Source organism: Epinephelus moara, chromosome 22 (genome assembly GCF_006386435.1).
Source record: "Epinephelus moara isolate mb chromosome 22, YSFRI_EMoa_1.0, whole genome shotgun sequence".
Classification (NCBI taxonomy): Eukaryota; Metazoa; Chordata; class Actinopteri; order Perciformes; family Serranidae; genus Epinephelus; species Epinephelus moara.
In genome coordinates, this window is record NC_065527.1 from 39,463,596 (window position 1) to 39,480,458 (window position 16,863).

Sequence of the window (16,863 nt, forward strand, 5' to 3'; positions counted from 1 at the left end):
GACAACACTAGCAGTTTACTCTTTCTGTAACACTTATGTAAGCCTATGTATTTTTTATGTTTCTTACTTTTCCATATAACATTTTTTACTTTTTGATGACATTGTGTTTATTCAAAGACTTTTGTGATTTTCTTAATTAGCATAAATTACTCTTTTTGTTTAAATATTTCTATCTTAGTTTTTTTTTTTTTTTTTTTTTTTTTGGAGATGAATCTTTTTCCTGCTCTTAGTTTTCGGACTTGTAAATTATTTCTATTTCTATGTCTATGACTTTATTTGAATCTCATTTCATTGCACTTTGTTTAATTAACTGTATTTATTTTACATTATAAAAAACTAAAACTCTTTCCCACATAACAATTTTCATTATTCTATGACATTATGTTATTCTAAGACGTTTGTGATTTTTTTTTAAAAAATGTCCTCTTTTAATTTTTATGCCTTTATTTGGAATTGTTCTAGTTTTTCTGTTTATTTTTTCTATCTTAGGCCTACATTATTTATTTATTTTTTTTTATCATAAGTGGTTTTTAATATATATGGTAATGTAAATGAATTGTTTATTTAATTTTGGTCTATTTCACCTTCTCTTTCCATTAACAAAAAGAGCCTCCTCAGCTGAGGGCGGAGCAAATCGGACGCGCGTCCCCGTCCCTGCTGGCGCGCCCCCGTGTCGTGTCTCGTTAAGCAGAGCCAGTGGAGCTGTTCTCTGTGTAAAGTTTAGACTCCCTGGCAGCGTCGTGCGGTTTCCTGCTGTCACTTTTCTGTCCGCTCCAAGATGCGTTTCCTCCCGCAGACATCATGGGATTTATCCGCTCTGAGAGGAAACTAACCTCCGGCTCTGCTGCTGCCTGTGTCCGGGTTTTGCTCTCCTTCAGCCGGGGAAATCCTGCAGCGCCTCTCTGAGCGTCTTTACCGACACCGAGCCGCTTTTTCCTTCCCGTTAATTTATTTGTTTCCTGTCGCTTCATCTATTGACTTCAGCAGCTCCGAGTGACAGTATTTGTAATTTCCGTTCACACAGCTGAAGATGGAGACGGTGATGGAGAGGGAGTGCAGCGCGCTGGGGGGGCTTTTCCAGACTGTCATAGGAGACATGAAGGTAACATGAAGGAACATTATCATTACATCTGATTTCAAATGTTAAACATAGGAAAAATTAATGCGCTTGGACAACACCCCTCTGTAGGCTACATCTTGTTGCATCAAAGCAAAGCAGACATTTTATTTCATCTGAGGTTTCCAGGCGTCATCATTAATTTTAATTATCCAGGAGGGGGGAGGAAGGTGGGTGTGTTCAGGCCCTTTATTTTCAGGATGGGACCGCCTGCAGCTTTCTCCAAAATAAAAATAAAAAACAACAACAAAAAAACAAACAAAACCAAAACAAAACCAAAGGGTAAACCAGCTTCGTCCTGTAACCACACACAGCTACAGGCTGCTGAGTTGAATGACAGTGACAGACACTGCTGCAGTCATATCACACTGTAATGTCTTCCCCATAAATCATGAGTCAGTTCAGGAATATATAACTAGGTTTTCATTATGAGAAGGATGTTACTGACTGAGGATGGACTGATACGGACAGAAATCTGTGGTTTGTGAGATTTGCTAATCTCAGAAAAGAAAAACAAAGTGTTAAACAATTTGCCCTCTATCAAAACACTTTACTGCTTCATGAATGGGAATTTGGGGAATTTAAATGGCATTAGAGCGGAAAGGATTAGTTGATAAATCAGTGAATAGAAAACATGACCTCGTTCCAGCTTCTAAAAATGTGAATATTTGTCTTGCATGATAGGAAACAGGATATTTTCAACTTTTGGTCAGACAAAAACAAGAACTGCTTCATGAAATGGTGATTTTTTTCCACCATTCTCTGACTGTACAATGAACTTAATTAAAAAATGATTTAATGATGAGAAAAATCATTAGTTGCAATCCTAAAGATTGATTAGCAGAAGTTGGGTATCAGTCTACAGACTTGATATGTTTTTTGTTGTTGTTTTTTTTTCTGTAAAGTGGTTTTACTGTTGTCAATACATATATGATTTGGGTTAGCTTTAGGCCTGGGATGATGTGAAAATTTCATATCATGATTATCCTGGCCAAAATAACTGTGATTTACAGTATTACCCTGATATTTATTAAAATGTGCTTTAAACTCTTAAAAGGACATTGTGTAGCGTTTTCAGGTGTTTATTGGCAGAAATCGATGTCTGCATTCATAAATATGTCATCATCGGTGTATTATTACCTCCACCAATAATCTGACTTATTCTCGTAAAAGGAGAATTTTGGATTTGTTTGTACGTTGTAAGTCGTTTGGAGGGCTCCATAATGTTTCACCATCTTGAAAATACACACGCCAGCAAGGGACATATAGCACTACCGGGGAATTGTCTCGCCTTCGGCGTTTTCATTGATAGCCAGGCCAGCGTTGCGTGACTGAGAAGCTGAAGGAGAGGAGCAAGAGGCACTTCCCCACTACCCCGGCTCTACTGCACCATAACAAAGTCCCACTCTTTGAGCATAATGCAGGATCATGCATATGCAGCATCACGGGAGACGGAATCTTCGTTGCCAAGAAAGCGCATAAGGGAATCAAAAAGGCAACATGACCGGCAAATTCAAAAAATGAGTGTCAACATTGGGCTAGCCTTTCCCAGGTGGAAAGAGCTGCTGATGGAGAAAGGTCTTAAAAGGGAAGCTGTGATTGGCCTGCTGGCCGGCCTGTCATTTTTTTCCCAGACAGGCAGGCCAGGCCAATGCAATCACAGCCCAGTGCCGCTGTCAGCGGCACAGTGATGCGAGGAGAGGATGAGGTGTGTGAGGCTGAGCCAATTGTCACTTGTCAAAAGACAAGACGTGATTGGTTTGTTTCGATTTACACCCGCCCTCGCGTCGCGTGTGTCTGTGTAGGAGCCTGAATGAATACTCCATGAAGTATCGGATGACATGGTTTCATCAATGTTATCATAGCTTTTTGGTACACAGCGGCTACCGTTGTTGCAATACGCGTTTGAAACAGTGAGGCGCTAGAGTGCGCTATCCGTTTAAATGCAATATATGATTTCAAGGTTTGGGGGAGAAATTCCTACACACTGTGGCTTTAAAGGTCCAGTATGTAAGATTTAGGGGGATTCAGTGACATCTAGTGGTGAGAATTGCAGATTGCAGCTAGGATCACAACAGTATATGAGGTTTATATGGTACAATAACCATATCCGATAATGCCCAACGACGAGGCTGAGTGTTGGGTAAGCGTGGGTGATATGGCCCTTAAATGATATCACGATATTTCAAGGTATTTTTGTGATAACAATATTCTTGGCGATATAACAAATTAGTCAAAAATATATTATTAATTTAAGAACATAGAATTGCAACAAAATAAGTGATATAGTTTTACAGTTTGCCCCCAAATATTCAGTAAAAACCAAACAAAAATGATCTCTCATTTCTTTAGTTTGTGAACAACAACAGTAACTCAGAGTGAGATACAGATTCTGTATACAATATTAATAGTTCAACAAAATAAAATCTACCACAAATCACACATTTAAACCGTTCCTAAATACAAAAATGTACCCTGGGATATGTATATCAACAGGTGATTTCCTTCTCTTTTAGCAAAATCCTAAATGATTGAGTTGATTTTTTTCACCTGGACCTTTATGCTCGGCCATTTCTCCTCTAATCATCACGCTGTAACCTGTGACAGGCTGTTATGCTACCATAACTATCGCACATTCACTTATATTTCGTTTTTATCAAGCTGTGAGCGTCACATAGGTTTACATTACCAAAGGTTTATGATAAAATCTTGACGACACTGAGAGAGGAGAGGGAGAGACACTGTGCTGCTGCCAGAGGAGCCGCTGAATGAGTTCCCTCTGAGCGGTAGGTCGCTAAAAGAGTCTGAGAAGTCCGGGGCTGTTCATAAAACACTCAGGACGCCACAGTTTATTCCACACCACTGAAGTTGCTCCTCTTTTTAGAACCACCGTGGAGTCAGTAATAATTTCTCTTTCAGCCATGCTTGTAGTTGCCGTGGGTAACAGTATGATGTCAGTGTCAACAAGTCGAAAATATTATGTCCATCACCACATGAATTTTTCACATGATAATAGAAATTATACCAGTATTATGGTGAACAAGATGATATGACACACCTCTCGTGTTGGGAAAATCATGCCTCCACGTCAGCCATTAAAAAGTGATAATGGACACCTCTTTGGGCGTTATCCCGCTTATACCATGGTCACTTACCAAAAAAATTTAAAGTTAGAATATTCATTCATATTTTTTATCTTTTTGCAGTCAAAATCTGAAGTTTTTCACAAGCCATAACTTGGTTTCCTTGGCAAGGGTTCTTATGCAATGGAAATGTTATTCAGTACTCAAGTAAACATGACGAACCTCAGATACAACCCAGCAACGGGTACATTCTAGTCCGCCCAGCTCATGGAACCCTTTGGCCCAGCTGTTAGCCAGAAAGCTAATGTAATGCTAGCAAGATTCAAAGCCCATATTATTGCATACAGTTGACAAACAGTAAATATAAGTTGATAGTTAAACAACAAGAAAGGCTAACTATCCAGCCATGTCACTGTCCCCAAATCAACATCAAGATTTTCACACATAAACAATACGCCATGTGTAATGTAACTGTCAGCTGCAGCCTGTAGTAGCGAGTTGAATAGCAGACAGCGTGTGAAATGTTTTCCTAAGGTCAGAGGGGCAGGGTAGTGCCTGCAGGGTGTGTTACGGTCTTCCTTATGTGGTGTTCAGAGGATGGGGCACTGAAAGACGACTCTCAGTGGTGTAAATTAATTGTTAACAGAGGATCTGACTGCGCCTCTTCTCATGGTAGATATAGGCTGGTACATTGCAACCAAGTACTGTATGGTTTTGACACTTTTCTAGCTTGTTAAAAAGGGACATACAGTAAAGTAGTTTTCATATCTTGGTATACCTTGAAACCGAATACCGCTGCAACCCTAGTTACCTTGTTTTTGTTTTGTTTTGTTTTTTTAAAGATATGTTTTTGGGCATTTTGCCTTTAATGGATAGGACAGCCAAGTGTGAAAGNGGGGGGGGGGGGGCACCTGCTCTATCCACTAAGCCACTGATGCCCCGTTACCTTGTTTTTTAAACTTTTTTTAAACTGTCGATTCAACGCAGAAGTATAAATCCCGTTTTACTAAAAGCCTGAGGGGTCATGAGCATAGGCTGGTGCAATATGTCATCCTGAGGATGCTTGAGGTGGTCTAACAGGATATGATACTTTTAAATTTCTGTTTCCCATGAATGTAAGAGGTTTGTTAGGGACACCATAAGCATTGTATATTTGTGGAGGTCTTCCTTAGAGAAATCTGAAAACATGGGCCCTATAGTGTTATAAAGGGCTCACTCTGAGGTAACACACGCACTGTGATTCTAACATACCAATTACGTAATATTCCATTTCTGCCAACCCATCCCCCTAAATCCTACACACCTTAGCTTTAATATGGCACTAAACACACTGGAATCACTCCACATTCTGTAAAGAAGCAAATATTTTTGACTGCATGACAAACAGGATGCACATCTTTATTTCAAATCAAACAAATCTCAAAGTGTTTGAAATGGCATCATATCTTTGATATGAAATATGGCAATGCTTGATTAAGAACGTATGTGTTTTTTGAGGTTGGTTTGCAGAGTCTCTTTTGTTGTTGGTTACCCAAGGTATCTTTGGTGCGGCTGGATATGATAGTCACAATTATCCTGGTAATAGAAATTCACCGTGATCAACTTATTGTGAGTAGTTTTTTTTTATTGCACTAGAATTGTATATCGTCTCATCCTCAGTCAGTTTGTTTTTACAGTGGCTGGCTGGTTGTAGCCTACAGTTTGTGCTTGTGTGTGTGTGTGATGCCAATGAGGTTGTGGGGACAAAAGGCTACAAGGTTTCAGAGTGTCGAACTAAACTGTGGGGTAAAATTAGTGTTTAGGCTATGAGTCAGTGCACGTGTGTGCAGGTTATCATCCGCAGTGTGCGTTGGGGGTGGGGTAGTATGTTGCTGCACACACATGCACCTGTTTCCGTGGTGACGTGATAACAGACAGGTGGTCTCTAACAGGTGTGGTGGTTGCTTCACAATGGGACGTCTGGGGAATCTGCCACACCCTCTTCATTTCCTGCTCTTCTTCTTTCTTTTGCTGCCCTCCTCTTTTTCTTCCTGCATGTCTTCCTCCTCTTTTTTTCTTTGTACTCCTCCTTCTCTTCCTCTGACATTTTTCTTCCTACCTCTCTTCCCTTTCCCTTACATCTTCCTCTGTTTCACTTTTTTCCAACAGAATGCCCCACCTTTCTTACCTCATCTTCTTTTCTTCCTGGTGTCATCTTCCAGTTCTCCTGCGCCTTTTTCATCTCTTTTCTTCTCAGCTTGCTTCTCCCTCTTCTCCTCCTCCTTCTACTCCCTCTCCCTCAATTTCTTTCTACTTTTCAGCATTTTCTTTACTGCTCTGTCCATTTTCTCTCTTCTTCAGCCCACACGCCTTCCTTTTTCTTCCTCTTCTTTCTCTCCTCCTGTCTTCCCCCCTTTCTCTGCTTCTCCTTTTCCACCTTTAAAGTGAGCTCATTTTATCTCTGTCAGTGGTGATTTGTTTTTCGTTTCATCTTCTTGGGATAAAACACTGAAACATGGAACAGGTTTGTGCTCTTAATGATGCACGTTGATATCAAAGTGAATCGGATGCTGTCACACCTTTCCTGAATATGCTTGTAAGGTTTCACACCTGTCGTCTCACCTGTTGTGATCACAAACCTGGCTGCTGCAGGTCTGAGCTGTACCAGATTCTGCATCATGAATGTGAACAGAGTGAACCTGCATTTCTTTTACAACTGTTGCATAGCATAATCTACAGCAATGCATCATATTTCATGAGCACACCACTAAGGTAGATCATAATCTACAAACTAACAAGTAGGGGTGGAGGAAAAAAACGATACAGTATTGCGATATTTTGCATGGTGGTATTGGATATACAGATGCCAAGTATAGATCTTTACATCATTCATTTTTGCAAATATACATTTTAATACAACTTTTGGTACTAGAATAGTAAGATCACTTGCTTTCTGGTCCACTAGATGGTGCTGATGTTTTCTTTCCTGGTGAGGTCAGCAGAGGTCTCAGTTAGCGGCATTTGGCAGGAAGTTCATCAAAACAAAGATGGAGGTACCTGAGAAAGAAATCAGTCATGCGCTGTTGCATTTAAATTAAATGTCTGGACTTATTTCAGATTTTTTTTTACACAGAAGGAAAGGAGGACTTGGATATGACACATGCAATTTGTAGCAGTGTCAATGAGAGTAAAATACTCTGCCACCATCCAGAGATAGCGTTAGCCACTGACAGCCAAGCTAACGCTAAACCTGCTCTGCCGAAAAATCAACCAACACTGGACACACTTAGCTTGACAAAACTACCATCCAGCTGCCCACAGTTCAGTCTGTCAGGTGTATGCAGCATTTCTGACAGGTTTTTTGAAGGTGTTGGTCAGTCTGTCTGCTTTGCATCACATTTTGCTGCAGTAAAAATGATTAAAGTCAGATGAACAAACTGATAACTTTAAAGTTTTCCTTTGGGGAAATATTGCAGTTGGAAAAGAAGGTAATCAAATATATCACAAAATATTGTATCACAATACTCAGCATCACAGTATCGCAATAATATCATATCCAGACCTAAGTATCGCGATAATATCGTATCGTGAGTCCTCGGGCAATTCCCACCCCTACTAACAAGCAATTGTAGCTGTCAAATAAATGTAGTGGAGTTAAAAGTATAAAGTAGCACGAAGAATGCTTGTACTTTAAGAATAAGCTTTGTGTTATTCTCTATGTTTCTTATTGTCACCAAATCCCAGGAAAAACCAACAATGTGTTAGTCTGTTTCAAAATACAGTCTGAGTTCCTTTCTGTCGCTCTCAAACCCACTGCTTCTGACTGAAGATGTAAATCTATCACAAATAATGAAGTTGGAAGCAGTAAATGCGTCATACAGCTGCTGAAGGAAATAGTGACTTTGTTGGGGACTATTTTTGGTGGCGGATTAATCCACATTAGGTGCTCTAGTGAGTATTTGTGGCAGTGGGACAGTGTGTGTGGGACTGAGTCAAAATAAACCACAGTGTGTGTGTTCATGGTAATAAAGGAACATGTCACCCAATGACACAGTGTGGCTCACTTATATGTTTTTAACAACAATGGAGCTCTATGGCACACAGGAAGAAGATATATCAGACTTCTTATCCTTCTTTTCATCTGTAGTTACTAACTGAAGAATCTAAATGAAATCAAATGTAGCTCAGTGTGAACCTGCCTGATGTTTATTCAGGCGGACACATGCAGGTTGTTAGCTTCAACATGTGTGGGTGGAGAGACTTTACTGAGTCAGTGTGGAGGAGACTCCAGTCTGTTGCTGCTAATTGTCTTCAGATTCTGTCTGTGTCTCAGCTGACAGCTCCCATTCTCATATTTACATACATGTCAACATAAACGATATTTACAGCCACTTGATTTGTGAACAGTTAAGACCACTGTTTGTCTGTCACCATCTAAACATTTGGTCTTTAGACATGAAATGTGAAACAGTCACAGATTAAATGCTCTTTTTCACTGAAGGAACATGTAGCATGAAAGAACCTGTAAGGCTTTGGTTCTTCTTGGTTGCACTTTATTTTACAGACAGGAACGTTGAGGATACTCTATATGCCAAGTTGGACCATCTACAAAATTTTTTGGACAACCTCCGGTCACTCACATTTAGCTGGGTCCTCCGTTCTTGAATTACAAATCCAGCGGAGGAGATGTCTCTCTCACTGGCTGGGCTCGATCACGGGATGGTGAAAACACTCAATCATTTCATTTGTTTTATTCTGAAAAATAAGAATAATATTTTTGTTCTCACCCACTGCCCACCTGCTTGTTTTACCCATGCCCATACCCCTGAATTTACATTTAAACATATTTTTACCCCTTACACAGCTTTATGTGGGTGACCCGTCTGAGAGCAGATCTTCCACTAATCTGTAGATTGACAGTTTGATCCCCAGCTCCTCCAGTCCACATGTTGAAGTATCCTTGGGCAAGATACTGAAGCTGAGTAATAAGTGGCATGTTGTATGAATGTGTGTGAACGTGTGAATGTGACATGGACTGTAAAAACGCTTTGAGTGGTCGGAAGACTAGAAAGGCGCGAAAAGTGCAGGTCTATTTACCATTTACATTTCTACATTTCACATGTATAGCATATTTCAGATTACATGCATATCAGGGGAAGGAATCACCAGAGGGCCCCTGATATGATATTGTCATGATAGAATATTATTGTGATTTTATATATTTTCTGACATGCTGAGTGTTATGGTAACATATATTGCGATGTATTTTCTCTCTTCAACTACAAATCAAGTAAAAATTTGTCAACATCTGTTTTTGTCTAATGATATAAAGTTTTCATTCTGTTCATGCAGGTTATTGCAACAACATGAATCTAACAAACTGAAAAAGCAATTGATAGATTGATAGATGATTTTAGAGGGCTACCAAAAGTTTAATTTGTATTTGCAATAGTAAACTATATAATTTAAAAAAAATCGATAGTTAGCATTGGTGTATTGATCCAGTATTGCCCTTTAAAATATTGCAACACTATACTGCATTGATTTTATTCCCCACTCCTAATGTATATGAGCTGAGTTTCTCATCAGGAGGCGGAGGGAATGGCTGATGGTGTGACACAAGCAGCAGACAGTACTGCTATTCCACACCAACATAAACTGGCATTTTTTAACAACAGGTTGTGAATTTTCCAGCTGTTTTTGTTGCAGCCAAAGTGGGTATTTAAAGCCCAAACTTCATCTTTTTCTAGCATCAACCAAGTGGTTTTTGTGCCCAGACCAAACCACGTGTTTACCACAGCGTTTTCACACATAAACTGAAAATTTTAACAGAAAGAAACAAAGTTTAAACATATCTGCTACATTTGAGATGTAACATATCGTAGTTAGCAGAAATGTACAATGCCAACATTTTTTTCTAACTGGTTCCAAAAAAAGCTGGTGTCTCAAAGCAGCGTCCAGCAGTTCAAACCACTCTGTTGTTATAGTTTCCTCCACTGTGGGCATGATTTTATTTCATCTTTTCAACATTATAATGTATTCTCTGCACTGTTTAGCTGTGTGTTTAAAAAGTATTGGTTGTCATCAAATAATGCACAAAACAATGATAGTTTAAAGACTAAAGTTATCATTGTACAACAGACCCTTTTACTGTTGGTAAACCGTATGAAGTTTTTTGGTGGGCGGGGTTTAGCTGGTGGCAAAACAATTGTCCACAGACGTTAGCTAATGCTAGCTAGCAAGTTCTGTTGGCTTGTTTTAGACAATAGAGGAAGATGATGCAAGTGGTGCATTCCGAAAGACTCATTCTGAGCGCCAGAGCGCACTTTGGCACAAATTGGACCATTCGTAAATTCGGAGCACTGTTGGAATGTACCATTCAGTTATTCAGAGGACCACACTTGGTGTGGCAGAGTGCACTCTGGGCACTCTGTCTGGGGAGATGAAGCAGCAGAGCGCCGAGTGGAGTGAATGTGTGATTAACTTAACCCTATGTTAATTCATTTATAAATATAACGCTTCATTTCTTTGACCAACATGGCTTTAATTTTAGTGTAGAGTGTTAGACTGACTTTATGAATGTACCATGTCACTCACTGTCCGGGACCGCGAGTGTTACTTGGACCAATGGGACCAGACTGGCCGACCCGTATAGATGCAGTCGGCAATGACGGGAACGCCCACAAACGTCACATCCGGTTAGAGCCGAGGGGGAAAACAAACCGGTCTCTGCCATTAGCCACAATGCCGAAGACTTGCTGTGTGCCCTATTGCACCGCAAATAAACAAAAAAATCACCAATTAAAGTTTTACATTTTACCAAATAATAAAACGGAACCACAAAGGAGGACAAAATGGCTTCAAGCTATCAGAAGAGAGCTTTTAGCTTTGCACAGAAACAGCTAATAGAAATGTCCTTCAGAGGGCTATATTTTATTTTATGCTTGGAGTACATTTCAGAGTCAGCACTTATTTTTTTTTTACATATACCGTACTCAGTAAAGAACTTAAATCACTTTTACTAGTACTTCTAATCTACACAAATTACAAATGTAGTACAAAGTTCACTAGCGTTTAAACAATTAATCTAATATTCTTGATACCCCTGACATAGTCTACGATTGTTTGGAAATGGTTAACATTACATTAAACTTACCTGAAATGAAGTGCTGACTGCAGACATACACATGTTTTGTTGTTGGGTCCCATAATCTGCCAAACTCTTCTGATAGCTTGAAGCCATTTTGTCCTCCTTTGTGGTTCCGTTTTATTGTTTGGTAAAATGTAAAACATTAATTGGTGATTTTTTTTGTTTATTTGTGGTGCAAAAGGGCACACAGCAACTCTACGGCATGGTGGCTAATGGCAGAGACTGGTTTGTTTTCCCCCTCGGCTCTAACCGAATGTGACATTTGTGGGCGTTCCCGTCATTGCCGACTGTATCTATGCTCTCACTCGGTGGGTGGATGATGTCACAGGAAGCTTTGTGGTTGCCAATCTTACAAAGGAGGACGACACTTGGAACAGTTTCCTCCAGTTTGTTTTGCTATCGAAGCTAACGTTAGCTAACGCGCTAAAAAGTTAGTTACGGAGAAATCCAGTATTCCTCTTAATACCTCCCCAATTTCTGATGAGGTGGACATGATAACCCTTAATACACATAACGTTATTCATCCCTACAACAGGAAATACTTTTTCCCTAACTTGATATGAGGTGTGTGCTGCACATTTTTGATGATTGCCTCCGAACAGTCTTTTCTTCTTATCACATTTAACCATAGCCATGACTCCTTCTATTCTGGCTCCCAATATCAAAACTAGATGACATTTTAAGACTCCTATGTAGTCTACAGCCCTGTGGTGGAGAGTCGTGTTTTGCCCTTAGCTAATAAAATGACGTCATCATGACGTTGGCCCTAAAAGGGTCTATAAGAGAGACAAACCATACCACCAAACGCAGAGATCAGAGGGAGAAAAGTGTCTCCGACAGGCCAGACAGAAATGCATCTTTTTATAGTTTCCCCAAGAACAAGTGCTGATTGTGTGAGACATATAGGGTGCTGTCAGCTGAGAAGCATGACTTCTCAATATAGTATAATACAAAAGCATGTTATGTCTGCAGAGCATATGATTTCATCTGACTTGTTTCTCAGTCTTCAGTAATCATGGAACTTAATTTTGACCTTTCCAGTCAAAAGTTTCCAAGTTTCCTTTTTCAGTTTCCAGATGATCAAAATGAGCAGTAATCAATATTAAAAATTCTGAACTAATGTTGTCATAACAACACACATTGAAATAACAATTTTGTTGCTAAATCTTTAGTAACTTTAACAGATGTTCTGGTTGTCTTTGTTGTGATGTGACAACACAACTGTTCGACTCGTCACCAATTATAACTTATTATTACACGGCTCTATTAAATGCTGCATTCTGATTGGTCAGTCGCGGCATTCTGCGGTCTGATATTACTGTGTAATGACCGCTGCTAGTAGCAACGGTCATTACACACAGTTGCTATGCAGCCCGGCGTTGCTATAGGGATGCTGCCCTGACAACAGTTACTTTTTTTATTGGGCTAAAGTAGCCGTTACCGCTTACAAAATGTATAATCAATCAATATTCTGTCTATTCAACTGATAATTAGCCGTGTAATAAGCGGGATAATGTATAATGAGCCGGTGAATACTGGGAAAATAACTCCCTTCAGGGGAATAGAACTATATAGTTCTATAGTTCTATTCCCCTGTCGGGAGTTATTTTCCCAGTATTCACCGGCCCATTATACATTATCCCTTACATAACACACTAATTCTGTTTCTGGGGTAAAACATCATTTTAAGTATTTATATGTATGAAATAAATATGATTTATTAAATGTGTTTAACTGCTTTAATTTTTTTTTTTACTTCTAAACTCGACCTGTGCCAGAAAACAGCCTTGTCCCAGACAAGAATTCACAACTTTTAACATTAAAAACTGTGTGAAAAGCCTTTAAAATCTAAAACTAACAGTACATCATGATAACATTGGTGTTAAATGTACTGCTATAATCATCTTTGTTTTAAAATACACTGTTTTGTGCAAATGTTTGCCCTTTAAAGATGTGTTCCAGATTTTTGTCAACTCCATCAGATTTCTACAAAAACCTCATTTAATTAGGTATAAAGGGGTTAACTGTATTACAAAGACTCCCATCTTACTTCCTGGTTTCCAAAAAGGCGGGAATGGTGCTCAGGTACTGGTACGCTTTTATTTTTTGATAAATTTATTAAATAATATTGCTATTAGGTGTATCCTCAACCATAGTATGTTAACTTCTTAGCACTTCTAAATCCAAACTAAATAAGAATTATGGTTCAACAATGAATATTTTGTTTAGCATCTTAGCAGCCTTAAAAATGCTGTGAAATTAATAAATATATAACTTTATGTCGACTTGTCTGATCTTACCTCTGACATCCATCATTTATCTTATTCAAGGGAACATTCAATCACTGGGAGGTTGGCCCATTACAGGGTTTAATGGTCAAGACTTTGATCTTTTAAAATATATTTGCCAGCCTAATCAGAGAGTAAAAGTCAACCCCCCCCCCCCCCAAAAAACTCTCAAAAATAAAACTCTCAAAAAGAGTGTTATATAAACCGTTTTTAAAATACCCATTTGGTTTTATGTAAACTCAGTTTAACAGAGCTGAAATGATTGAAGTTCAGACAGGAAATCAAATGGCAGTTATTGTTGTAATTGATTAACCGTTTCAGTTACTTTGTACGCAACAGTGCCTAAATTTCACTGGTTCCTTCTCAAACATGAAGATTTTATGGTTTTCTCATTCTGCTGTGATCATATACTTAATTTTTTGGGGTGGTTTGGACTCTGTTGGATGAAGCTATTAATTTAAAGGCGTCATGGACTCTGTGAAATAGTGACTGTGACATTAACTTTTATCAGATATTTTATAGAATGAATGATTAAGCGGTTAATCAAGAAAATACATGAATGAATAACAAAAATGATTTTTTTTTAAAGCCCTACATTATACAATTATTTTATTTTGAAAATCCCACAAAACAAGCCTACTATAATCTGTCAGTAAAATGACTTTAAATCCTTGAAGTCCACCAATCCTGTTCTTTTATTTTGTTGAACTTCTGATGTAACTGCACTCAGATGAGATTCATCAGGTTTTTGTGTAGACCTTCTTATCATTTTAATCTCCTCACCATCCGATATACATTTCCTCTCTGCATGCCAGCGTGTTGTATATCTATATGTGTTGATGTGCTGCGGAGTGTGCTGTTCATCCTCCACACATCATTGAGCTGGTTAAACTGTAGACACATTACTGTTGATCCGTTTAAGTGGAACCGATCTGCATGTTGTTCCCTGGAGGAGACACCGGCTCATCCTCTTCAGCTGAGAGCTGCTTCACTATGAGCTTCACATCTGCCTTTAAACTGTCGTGAAGAGACTTTCCCCTCGTTCAGTAGATGCTAAACTGAAGTTTTAATGTTGCTGCTGTAGATTTGGAACATGCCCACATTAGTGAGCAGAATCACCCTCAAACAGAAACTTAGAAAATCCAGTTGAGTTTCTTGAAGAAAATGTTGGTATTGTAAGTTTCTGCAAATCAGGAATATGTTTCATTTGTTACATTTGTCCATTTTTGGATGATTGACTGATTGTTAAATCCACAAAGTCCTTCAGCGGTTTGCAGATTCATTTATGGATCAAAAGTCCAAGTCCAAGTATACTTACCCTGTCTGCACAGCCATAAGGGTACATGTGTTGTTAGTTTTGTTATCTGCCAATATTTGTAGGTGTCTGCAAAAATATCTTTGCAAATGTCTGCATGCATCCGAAAATGTATGATGGCTCGGACTGTGCAGTGTGCTGGAGAGGATTCAGCCCTCACAAGTCTGCAGAGAGTCAGCAGGTATAGACAATGCAGTTGAATGCATGGATGGATGGATAAACTGAAAGTAATCGCTCTGTAATTTAAGGTTGATGGATTGAATTGTCATTTTCTGAGAGACTGACCAACAATGCAGTGCATGTTAAAGGGGAACTAATGTTTTTTTTCAACCTGGGCCCTATTTTCCGATCTACTTTTGTCTAAATGAGTGATAGGATGTTCAATATGTGACATCTCTCCAGTACGAAGCTAGGGCTGACCTGCCTGCAGCCCGTGAGCGTGTGCTATATTAAATAATAGGGCACTCAGACAGCGTCAAACAATGTCAAAATACGCCCACTAAAAGTGTATTGTTTTCACACAGATAGGCTCAGATTGTTAGTATAATTATCCAACAACATAACGGAAAGGAGAAATGAACGTCTGTGTTTATCTTAAGCTGGATTCGGACATGTTCCTCTGCCTGTTGCTGCTCCCTCTCTCTCCTCGTCCGCTCTTCAATTTCAATGAGCTCTGCATCTGTGTACGTCCGTGTACTCCGTGTTCAAATAAATACGGACGGTCATCAAATTCAAATGGCTCATCCAGATCCAGTTGGTCAAAATCGGGTAAAAATTTGGCCATGACTACTCAAAACTGAGTAACTCCTCACGTTTGTAAGGTCAGTCCAGCGGTAACTTCCTGCAACAACTCAAATCTCGCGAGATGTGAGATTTCAGAGCCAGACTTTCGCTCTCTGAGTGAGTGTTTTGACTTGCCACAACAAACATGTCTGAATTTTTACCAGATTTTGACCAACTGGATCTGGATGAGCCATTTGAATATTATATATATAATATTATATATTATATATATGTATTTTGACATTGTTTGACACTGTTCCAGTGCCCTATTATTTAATATAGTGCGCGCTCACGGGCTGCAGGCAGGTCAGCCCTAGCTTCGTAGTGGAGAAATGTCAAATATTGCACATTCTATCACTCATTTAGACAAAAGTATATCGGAAAATTGGGCCCAGGTTGAAAAAAACATTAGTTCCCCTTTAAATGTCACAACGATTACTAAGACGTCTCAAACCTGATTAAAAATGAACAGCTTCCAGAATTTGTAGGATAAAAGTCACGGACGTGAGGCAACATGGGACAATTCCCCTGAACAGATTTCCAGTCCTTCCTGTGAGAGGACAAAGGAGAGGACAGGAAGCAGAGTGTGTTGTGATGTATTGTCTGGAACATTTTGTGGAAACCTCTGTGATGCAAACTTGAAAGAAAACTGTTGAAGCTTGTAAACCTTATTACTTCCAAACAACCAGGAATCAAAGCTTTGCTGCTGTGTATCAATCAATCAATCAATCAATTTTATTTATAAAGCCCAATATCACAAATCACAATTTGCCTCACAGGGCTTTACAGCATACGACATCCCTCTGTCCTTATGACCCTCGCAGCGGATAAGGAAAAACTCCCCAAAAAAACCCCATGTATATGCAGTCCTATACGCCTCTCTGAGCTTCTAGTTCAGTTACCCAGCCATAGTTTTCATAGTTTTATACAAACGGTGTCTGTCCCCCGACCACCTAAATTATTTAAATCTAAAATTAAACAAAGAGGAGTTGTGCATAGCAACCTCATAAAAATTAAAACCTCTTCTGTGACAGAAAGACAAAACAGGAGAATTAAATGCGGACTGTTAAATATCAGGTCTCTATCGTCTAAAGCAGTGTTAGTAAACGAATTAATATCAGATAATCATATTGATTTACTCAGTCTCA

The 16,863-nt window shown here is 39.1% G+C and overlaps 1 protein-coding gene across 1 annotated transcript in view; it reads left to right on the forward strand.

Moving 5' to 3' along the window:
- The first annotated feature begins 585 nt into the window (after positions 1-585).
- The window catches only part of LOC126383561 (protein MTSS 1-like), a 118,533-nt gene continuing 102,255 nt past the window's right edge, over positions 586-16,863 (forward strand). Inside the window, exon 1 of the mRNA XM_050034075.1 lies at positions 586-1,102. Within this exon, the coding sequence (XP_049890032.1) occupies positions 1,031-1,102 (72 nt within the window). The 5' untranslated portion in view covers positions 586-1,030. The remainder of the gene's footprint in view (positions 1,103-16,863) is intronic.